Source organism: Taudactylus pleione, unplaced genomic scaffold (genome assembly GCF_031769625.1).
Source record: "Taudactylus pleione unplaced genomic scaffold, aTauple2 ptg000007l, whole genome shotgun sequence".
Taxonomy (NCBI): Eukaryota; Metazoa; Chordata; class Amphibia; order Anura; family Myobatrachidae; genus Taudactylus; species Taudactylus pleione.
The window spans coordinates 5,238,842-5,249,374 of record NW_028284410.1 but is presented as its reverse complement, the minus strand read 5'-3'; the positions used below and the strand labels follow the sequence as shown (position 1 = coordinate 5,249,374).

The following is a 10,533-nucleotide window of genomic DNA, read 5'->3' as shown; positions in this document are numbered from 1 at the left end:
CTGGGCGTCTGCCAGGCCACCGCCATGTGATCAGTCAACTGATCAGACAAGGGGAACGCTGTAGAAGTAACCTTAGCTTTTTTAAAACTAGGATACCTTGACTTGGGAGCGGGTGCCTCATCCTCAATCAGAAGAATAGCCCGCACCGCCTTAACCAGAGCCCGCACATTGATGGAAGACTTAGTGTCTACCTCCTGGACTGAGGCATCTGAGGCTGAGTCATCCTGTACCTCACCATCATCCGAGAACCCCTCAGAATCCGAAAGATGCGCAGCCTGTGCCATGACTGAGCGTTTAGACGCCCTGGAGGGCACGTCACTGCGCAACATCGACTGAAAAGCCGAAGATGCTGCCGCCAAATCTTGGACAGTGTGGGAAAGCGCATCCACCCAGGGTGGAGGAGCTGTCACAGGAGCCTGAAACGGCACCACAGCCAGCTGTGCCACAGGGGTGGACTGAATATACATTGGCAACCCCGCATAGGGACCAACAGGCTGAGACCCCGGGGGAGTCTGCAATAATTGTGGGACACCCGGGGAATGGGGGATGGCAGGCTGGGGCAACGCCCTAGTAGGGGCGGCAGTCGGGACCGACAGACGGTCCGCGATGGACACCAGCACCTGGGAAAACATCGCCCATGGTGGCTCCTGCGAAATGGGAGGTTTAGACGTACCAGGGACCGCCTGGCACCGTCCGCACAGGCCGTCCTGTGACAAATCCTCCCTATCCACTCCTGCAGAACAGCGCCTGCAGGAGAACAATGCTGGAGCCCCGGAGTGCTCAATCTCCTCCTCAGACATGACTTAGGAAGAAAACGTGCGCACTCACCAGTGTGCTGAACAACAGCCCACAATATGGCACCGTGTAGCACACAACTGTATGTGACGGACCTCACAAATACGTGATCTATATAGGTGAGGTCAGTAGAAACACCCTTCCCCCGCACACCTGTAGGGCTTGTAGAAGGAAAGGGATAGGTACAGGCTGACAGGAAGTAGAAAAAAGACACAGACAGGCAGCACTAGCAAAAGTCACATACCATGCAGGAAGATATACTCACTGCACCTTTCCACTACAATCAACCTCCCAGATTCAGTGTCTGGGAGGGCTATAGTGCTGTGTACACTGTCCTTCTGCAGGGGAGAGGTACACAGGGGGACCGGTCCGCGTGCTCCCTGAGAGTATCCACGCTGCCACAGAGAAAATGGCCGCTGGAGACCTCAGAGGAGTGGCCCGAGTATCTGCAGCTCAGCGACGCCAGACTCCGAGCTGAAAGGCGCGCTGAGCTGAGGGGAGGAGCCGCTAGACAGGGAAGGCTTCCTCCCCTGGCTAGCATATTAACCCCCGGGTTGCCGGCATCCCGCTTGCCGCGATATTAACCCTGGTGGTCTAGTGGTCTGGCGGGGTATGCCTCCGCTGGAGGGGGGGCCCGCCGCCACCGCTAGCGCCCCCGGTCTGTCCCCTAGACCGGGGGCACGGGACTGCATTTGAAAGGAACCCGCGCACCGCCGCTAATCAGCGGTGCGCGGCTTACCTGATCTCCCCGGCGTCTTCCGGCAGCAGTCCCGGGGGAAACCAGAGTCCGGCTAGTACAGACTCTGGCTTCCCCCGCCGCGATCCCCAGTTCAGTGCTGGCGTCGCGGCGCCAGCAGGGAGAAGGAGCGGCAGCGTGGGCGTCTGTACAGACAGCCCAGCGCTGCTGCTCTAGAGAAAAAACTTATAGTAAAAAATAAATAAATTTAACTAAGTTAAATAAAAAATTAAAAGCTTTAGGGGGCTGCTCCTGCAGCCCACCCCGCAGGGTGACCCGACTCCGGCCGGGCACCATCTAAAACTGAGGTGCCTGTGGCTTGGGGGCGGGGTATAGGGGAGGTTGGACCCAAGTGCATCCTGGGAGCAGCTAAAAGCTTTAACTCCGTGGTGCCCGAGGATCCAGCTATACCCCAAGGTCACCCTGTGGACCCCTATGGACCCTGAAGTAGAAATAAAGCATATTGCGTCTGCTAAATCTACCTCAGCAAGAGGTTTAATAAAAAAAAAAAAAAAAATGAATAATAAAAAAAATAGCAGATGCCAAATATAACCTCACTATAATGGCAAATAATACCCAGTCCTTAGTTTAGTATCTAAGGCAGATCGATTTCTCTCAGATCTTCCCGCCAAGTTTGGATCTCAGAACAAGGAAAAAAAAAAAACTATCTTTTATGGACATCTATGCAGAGATGTCTGTGAAAGATTGTTTTGCCTCATTCTGAACTTGGTGAGTAGATCCAATCCAAAGCCAAACCGCTCATCTCTAATAAAAAATATTACCAAAGAATGTGGACTTGAGGACAGTAAGGAAACCACTGTAAAGTCCAGAATATAGCTACTAGACAATTTGGGTGGATGATTTTATTGGAAGAATGTTCTACAGCTTAGAAAAATAAAACACTGTATTCTATTCTCATCTAATATTTGGTCCCTTTGTTAATTTAACAGTTCAAAAATATTAAATGATTATCAACAAGGAGCAACATGACACCTCAAACAATATAGATAATGCTGCGAGTGACTTCTGCTTTAATAACAATCTTCTAGAAAATGTATATACACTTCCACACAAACCATGGATTTAGACTGAACAGCAATATCTATTTCTGGTTACTTTTAACTAGTCATCTACTGCAATTCAACTCTGCAAACAAGAAAGGACTAATTTATTCAGATTAGGTTACAGAGTTCATTACAATTAGTAATGTTACGCCACTCACATTCCAATAATGCTGCTCATTTGGTCCAAATACAGCACATTTAGGTGGAAAGCTATTTGGCTGTTAGGGGGGATTAGTCTTTAACATCTAAATATATGTATGTATGGCATATAGTAGCACAGTGGTCAGCATTGCTGTCTCAGGTCTCAGGTAATGAGTTTGGTTCTAGATCAGGGCCTTGCTTGTATTTTCTCTCCGTGTTTGCTTTGGCTTGCTCCAACACGCCAAAAACATACTGGTACATTATTTGGCTGCTGACTAAAATCTACCCTTGTGTATAGAGAATTTAGACTGTAAACTCCATTGGTGCAGGGACTATACAGTACAGTGAGTGAATTAGTACTGCTACATAATCAATAAATATGAAACAGGACTCTTGCATGTATTTTTAAGCAATCATATTCACTTAATATAAATACAGGACAAAACAGCAAAAGAAGCCATATTATCAGACAGTTCTACATTCAATGCCCTGGGGCAGAGGTTCCAAAAAGCGGTCCTCAAGGCTTCCCAACAGTTCAGGTTTTACAGACATCCTTGGATAACCACAGGTGACTTGATAGGAAAAAGCTGAAATCCCAGCTTTTATCCTGCATATGCATACCGGGTTATTTTGCCAGCCCCTGCCTGTACGCCGCCGCCCCCCCCCCTCCCCACCCTACTACAGGCTTAGGGAAAAGAAAAAAAGAAAAAAAAAAAAAACACACTACCTGATTAAAGAATACCTGGCTGAAAGGTACTAGAAAGATCTAGTAGCAAGTTCATTAAAAGGAAAGTGTAGTAATATTTCAAGGGATTTCCAACCTTCAGAGGACTTTCATTTATTTGTACAAATAGCTATAACAAGGTAAGAGCCTACATTCAAGCCTGCTATAGCAACACTCACTGGAGACCAAATAATTTCACCATGCGTGGGACTTGGCCTCTAAAGACTTAAATCTAAGGAATTTGATGTTGATGAAGCTGTATGCAACATAGGATAACTGAAAAACAAAATTGTTTAATTTATTTAAACATGATATAATCAACTTAGATAATTTTGGTTTTAATGCAACATAAAGAGGATCCTGCACCTGTACGCAGTAACTTCATTGTTAAAGTGAAGTTCAAGCAGTGCCTTGGTTTCTCCCTTCTCCGCTACACTGATGCCAGTATAGAATCACTGCTCTTACACCAGGCATTTATGTGGATAGCGCACTCCTTTTTAAAACACATTTTTCCTTAGTGTACTAGTCAAATTATCAGTTGGGTAGGTAGAAGTTTTATTGTAGTGTTAGTTTTGTTTGGGATGAACAGTTTGGAATCACTTGCCCTTACTTAAGGTAAACTCTTTTCTTCCCTTTCCACCAAATCCCCGGACACTTTGGATCTTCTTCAATTGTTCTTCAATAGTACGAATGATATCCACTTCATCTGGTATATGGACATATCGCACATTGCGTCCAGTAATAAACAAATCGTCCAGTTTGGCCTCCTCCCCGTGACGATCTCTATAAGTGACCTGTGCCAGACGTATATTCATGAAAGCATCCACATTGACAATAGCACCTGTGGCAAAGCTTTCATTCCGAAGGTCAATGGTTGTGACATATCCAGTCAGCCCCTGCAATAGGATAACTAGACTATTTTCAGCAATTGTTCTCTCCTTCACCGAGTGGCTTACTTCCATGATGGCACCTGCAAATCCACATTTTGAGAGGTTATTCACAGTACATATCCTGTATTAATAGCAAACCATGTAAACTGTATAACGAAAAAATAGATATTACAGGACAAGCGATACCACAGATTACAACAATTAGGAGAACAATAAAAATTCACTCAATACTATTTGGACTGCTGTATATGGCTTCATGAGAATAGGTATATTTATTTCCCCTTATGGCATTAACACATTTGAAATTTTGGTTATTTAGCCACACAATCTCCTTTGAATAATTTATGTGCATGTCCTTATGGCTGCAACCACACTGTGATAAGTCGTCCAATCAACAGATGAACGCCATCGTTCACAGACCTATTGTACCTGTCCTGCAGCACAGCTGATGTCGATATATCTTGCAGACATATCGGCACATCTGGCTGTGTGTACAGGTGACCAGCTGATTGCTGGAACAATTGCTGCATGTACCACCGGTAACAGACATCAACTGGGCAAGCAAATTTACCCACCCAGTTGTGATGTTAGTGCAGACACATCAAGTGGCAGATTGGTAAGTCAATGCACACTTACCAATCAGCCACTCAGTCTGAAGATCTGTCACCCAGGTGTGTACCCAGCTTAAGACTTGCAAAGGTTGATTTTCCGTAGTTCAGTAACTCCTAGCTCAAAAAATAACATCCGCAGGAAAAGCAATAATCAAAAATATGATTAACCTTTGCAAAGGCTGCTGCTTGTTTTGTATCTTAATACAGACAAACCTTGTAACTTGGTAGGCAAATAATGAATTATTGTCTAAACAAAGTATTGTTGGGTACTACTGACCTTTGTTGTACTGAAAAGAGGTACAGTATGTGACTATATAATTTCATATTCAAATTACAATATATTGGTTTTATTTTCTGCATGACATTGTTTAGGGAAAATTATTAACATTCTCTGGTTTAAAATGTAAAAAAAATGGATCTGTATGTAAAGCATAGTTAACAATAAAACATATAGTACTGCACTATAGTTTATTGCGTTTGTGTTTTTTCCAGTCAACACCGGATCTCAATTTATGCAGAGATGGTAAAGGGTTGTGTGTAATATGTAGTGATCTCATCACAGCAGAGTAGTCGGGACAGACTGCTCGGCCAGTTCTGAGTTGGTGTATCTATGCAGTGCTGGATTGTCTAGGCACAGGCAGCCAAATCAACTTTTTGTTATATTCATATACTTGCAAACCTATTTCAAGAGAGGTTTCTTTTAATACAAGCTAATGCCAAGCATGAAATAAATACCACACCAAGAAAAATGTTCATACACGCATTAATGATAACTAAAATACCTGTACATGTTCTAATCATACCCCACTTCAGATTCCATTATGCAACCTAGGCTCCAGCTCAACCTAGAGGCCAGTGGGGACTAGATTACTCAAACCCGTTTTAATATGGTTTTGTTTTTTTTTACAACAAAGGGGGTGAATGGCCCCAAAACAATACTTTGCCATGGGGTCTTAATCTTGCCCATCCTCAGCTTGACTATTGCAACAGCCTCCTCTATATTCTACCACCGAACAGAGTGGCATACTGTAGCTCCAATTCTGCAGTTACTGTAGACTCACAAAATCCCAGTCTTATGCTGGGCATACACTATACATGCGGATCACCCAGATAATAGTTGCCAGATGCACAGTCAGCACCCACTCATACCGCATTTGTTTCACCATCGGACTCAGCAATCGAGATATACATAGGTGGCGGGCCATCAAAGGTGCAACTAGTCACCACTAGTCTCGAATTATCAATTGTCAACCCTACTGTACTCATGAGTGTCTCCTCTCACACTTTGGAATTTCTCCAAGTTACTTATACTGGAGTGCTCACTTTCTCATGCCACTCAAGTATAGGGATGGCCATTGGTGTAGCCGCCATCAATGGTTACCATAGATGACAATGGTGACACAGACCATCAATGTAACTATTCTATGTGGTACCCTCTATGGTTTTACTACCGGTAAGTTCGCACATGCGAGTTAGCATGCGTGTTGGCTTGGTCTTCTACTTCTGTGAAAGAGCTGGGGGAGGGGCTTGGCTGTGACTGACAGCTGAGCTTGATAGGAAGGCTGGCCATCCCAATCCCAGCTCGCACAATACACTGGGGAGGATGTATTATAGCATGCCACTATAACTCTTCCTGCTTTGCCTCTTTACAGAGGCAAAAGCAGAAAGCACTACCGATGAGATGTATGAATATCTCATTTGCCGAAGAAGGGGGACGGAAAACTCCCCCCTCCGGCTATCCCTGTCTGAGCATACAGCACATTAGCCTAATGCTGATGCGCTCTCCCCCCCTTCCTGGACAGCTCCAATGGGCATGCGCAGGATCTCATGTGCAGCTGGGACAGGGCTGTCCCTGATGTGGTGATAGGCCAAACGACAGCTGCACTTATCAACACAGATAGGGGTAGCCATCAGAACGGTCAGTGCACACATTGCCTTGCACATCGGAGCTGCTATCGTGTAGATAGCAGCGCCTATAATGACAGGGTCATTTCACACGAACCCCACAATAATAGATGGGGAAAAAGCAGTTTCACTACACAACGTGCACAGATACCACTCCTCTTCCATATCAGGCATTCATACATCTCCCCAACTGTGTGGAGGAACTGGGGGACGGTGCAGAGCTGCTTGCTGATACCATAGCAGCAGCACTGTAGACAGCAAAAATAAAAAAAACACCACATAGGGCCCACGGCTATCATCGATGGTAGAGAACCATCTGCTTCTCTGCCACCAATGATAAAAGTATTCAACACCGGCCACAGACCATCGATTGTTTCAAATCATCAATGGTTGATAGCCATCCCTATTCAAGCCTCCGCGTTTTAAAACTAGTTATGTACTTCTTACCACACCTTCTTAAATGAACCACGCACCCACACAAAACAAGTGCTCGCTTGGAAGACTCCAACCTAGGGTGCCGGATTAACATCAGGGCCCCCACCCATGGGAAGGGGAGGGGGGGCTGATGTGGCATATGTAAACTGGGGTTTCTGTGCAGCACAATGTGAACAGTGTTTAACAGATTTATGGTGCTGGGAGTATTTACACCTATTGGGGGGCATTTATCAAAGCTTAGAGAGATAAAATTGTTACAGATAAAGTACCTATCAGCTCCTAATTGTCATTTTTCAAACACAGCTTGTGAAATGCAAGTTAGAAGCTAATTTGTTAGTTCTTTCTCTCTCATAAAGTTCTCTATCTCAAAGCAATGATAAATACTCCCCAATAACTTTTTGACATCAAAGTAGGTGCCCCCCACAAGCTAGTTGCCCTCAGACCACCACAAACCTTAATCCAGACCTGCCCACCTTGTTACCACAATCTGATACAGCTTTCTATGGGGGAGATTCAATTCACCGAGCGTTGAATAAAACCGTAAGGGATAAACCAAAGATATTCAATTCCGCGCTATATTTACTCCGAGTGAAGCAGTTAAGTCAGAGAATGCCAATTTTCACGACTTAACCTGGGTGTTTAGTCACGAGAACCTGCATTCGCCAACTAAAATGTCAGCTGAGTGGCTCAGAGTGCCGTGCTAAGGCGGAAATCAGCCTCATGGCAAGCACTTTAGTCAGCTTTTTCTTCAAACCCTCAGGATGATGCGAGAAGAAATTAGACTAAACAGCGCACTGAATTGAATCGCTCTGTATGTGCATGCTCGCAATGAGAACGCTGCAAGCAACCCACAGCACTTGCATAGAATTCTAAAGAAGCACTCTGCTAAACGGAGTCCTCCAGGAGGGGATATGTTCAGTATCCTGTCACAGGGGATGCTTGCTCTTAAAATACCGCCGCCGGCCCGAAGGTAAGTAGCAGGTTTGGGAGAAAGGAGGGGTGGGGGGGGGGGTGGGATTAGGTTTAGGATGCGGGAAGGGGGAGGTTAGGTTTAGGGTGCAGGAAGGAAGATGTGGTTAGGTTTAGGCACCAGAGGGGGGGGGGGATTAGGATACCTACTGACGGGATGCAGTTTATAGACCGGCGGACTAAATGCCGCCGGTCTATATCCCGACACAAGAAGCCCGACGGGGAACTTCAGATAGACATCAAAGTGCCGATGCCTATCTAGCCGCCGGTCTATATCCCGACACAAGAAGCCCGACGGGGAACTTCAGATAGACATCAAAGTGCCGATGCCTATCTGAATCCCGGCAGCCCGAACGAGGTGAGCCTGTGGCGTCCTTAAACTGCCCACACACAGCGATATTTTACCCGATCTAGCAGATTCCGACGCATTGGAACGACAGATCGTGTAAAATATGCCAAAATCGTAAGGAAATCGTGAGTCCCCACTCACGATCAAGATGCAATGCGTGTCCCCACTGGTCACACATCGCATCGTCAGATATGCTGTGCAGTAGGGCAGATCTGACAATCTAGGACACAATACACAGTGAAAAGTCTGCATGCAGGAGAGATCGTATGAAGATTGGACACCAAATTGTGTGCAGAGCTGCCGGGGAGAGTTTCAAGGGAAATCATACACATCGGCTGATTGTGTGCACATCGGTATGTGTGTGGGCACCTTTAGCCTTAGCCGCAGCAGGGGGGGGGGGTAGGTTTAGGGAGTGCAGTGGGGTTAGATTTAGGGTCCAGGAAGGGGGGTGAGGGTTAGGTTCGGGGTAAGGAGGGGGGGCTTGGGTTAGTGAAGGTTAGGCACCCCCGGGGGTAAGTTAGGTAACCCCCCCCTGAGGGTTAGGTTTAGAGTGCAGGAATGGGGGGTTAGGTTTAGGCACCACCTCAGGTGTTTTGGGGTTTGGCACCCCTAAAGGAGGGTTAGGGTACTTACCTTCCGGCATTGGTATCTCCTGCTGTCGGGCTTCGAAGTCACCAGAATTACATACGGATTCCCCTACTGACAAGTGTTGGTATCCTAACCGTCGGAATGTCAGCATCAGGATTTTGACAGCCAGGATCCCGAGCGCCAGCAATCCGTACCCATCCCCTCCAGGACGATTCCTCCTGTGACAATAGCCAGCTCTGTAACTCTGGTAACTGGGACATACCGTTCATTCGCTATATGTGGGGGCAAGGCTGATTTATAATTGGTTGTCTAAAGCGGACTGCGACTTTAAACAATCCGTTATAGTCGCTGGAATACCATGATCTTAGCACCTGGCACCATCGTTGCTGCAGATGACAGAGCGCAGCTACGGACAGCAGTGATGTGCTGCTGCTGCCCCGCAATCTTCCCGCTTTTACATTAAGACCGACAAGCGTGAGGTGGCTGCAGCGGGCCAGGAAGCGCATCACCAGGACAGTGCTGGGTGTAATGTGCACGGAGCATGGTCGATCACGTACTCACCCTACCGCCGCCGGTTTAGGTGCTGCGCTCAGCTCTCACTGCTGTTGCGACTCGGAGTCCTTTTGACCATTCACATTCAACGCAGCAAGCTCACCGCGGGAAAAAGGCACAAGCCGGTGGTTACTTCCCTGTCACGTGATTATGCTCCACTAAGGAAGCGCTCCTCCATTTGACTGACAGGCGGACACACAAATTGCAGAAGTTCTTGAGTCACCCAGTCATACAACCAGCCTATCGGCGCCTGGCATGTAGAGCAGGCGGATACTGCAACAACATTCAGTGATGACAGTTACCCGGGAAGTTGCACCACTAAAGCCTGAGAGGAATATTTATTAAAGTGAGAGTTTTTAGAAGTGATGATATTGCCCATAACAACCAATCAGATTCTAGCTATTATCTTCTAGAAGGTGCTAGTTAAATGTAAACTAGAATCTGATTGGTTGCTATGGGCAACATCTCAAGTTCTAAAAACTCACTTTAGTAAATGTACTTCTGAGAGTATAGAAAAGAGTATATCATTACCGGCATTTTTTTAATCCTTTCACCACTGAGTTGCCTCTCACCCATGTGCTGAGCCTGTTTTAACCCTATTTGTGCTGTCACATTCCAACATCAACAATTTTTGTGTGCAGCATCCACACAGACTATACACATACCTCCCAACTGTCCTGCATTCAGCGGGACAGTCCCATTTTTCTGGGACTGTCCCACCCGCGGGCCGCAGTGTACTGCGGTGGAGGGGAGGTTGGGGGAAGCATATACTGC

At 46.4% G+C, this 10,533-nt stretch overlaps 1 protein-coding gene across 2 annotated transcripts; it reads right to left on the bottom strand.

The window, feature by feature from the left end:
• Nucleotides 1–3,733: 3,733 nt before the first annotated feature.
• On the bottom strand, nucleotides 3,734–9,933 carry LSM10 (LSM10, U7 small nuclear RNA associated). 2 transcript variants are annotated; one of them, XM_088460437.1, is made up of 2 exons: nucleotides 9,769–9,933; nucleotides 3,734–4,430 (listed from the first exon to the last, which is right to left on the bottom strand). In XM_088460437.1, exon 2 carries the CDS (start codon nucleotides 4,420–4,422, stop codon nucleotides 4,057–4,059), a length of 366 nt encoding a protein of 121 aa, XP_088316563.1. In that variant the 5' UTR covers nucleotides 4,423–4,430; nucleotides 9,769–9,933; the 3' UTR covers nucleotides 3,734–4,056. The 2 variants fall into 2 exon arrangements, with proteins under 2 accessions (XP_088316563.1, XP_088316555.1); XM_088460429.1 differs by lacking the exon at nucleotides 9,769–9,933 and adding an exon at nucleotides 9,253–9,690.
• Nucleotides 9,934–10,533: the final 600 nt, after the last annotated feature.

Excerpts from the sequence above, each read along its gene's own strand:
- LSM10 (XM_088460429.1), bottom strand. The coding sequence starts at position 9,358 with ATGCTGACATTCCGACGGTTAGGATACCAACACTTGTCAGTAGGGGAA. Across the intron at positions 4,431-9,252 it reads GGAGATACCAATGCCGGAAG|GTGCCATCATGGAAGTAAGC; the intron begins GTAAGTACCCTA and ends GTGGATTTGCAG.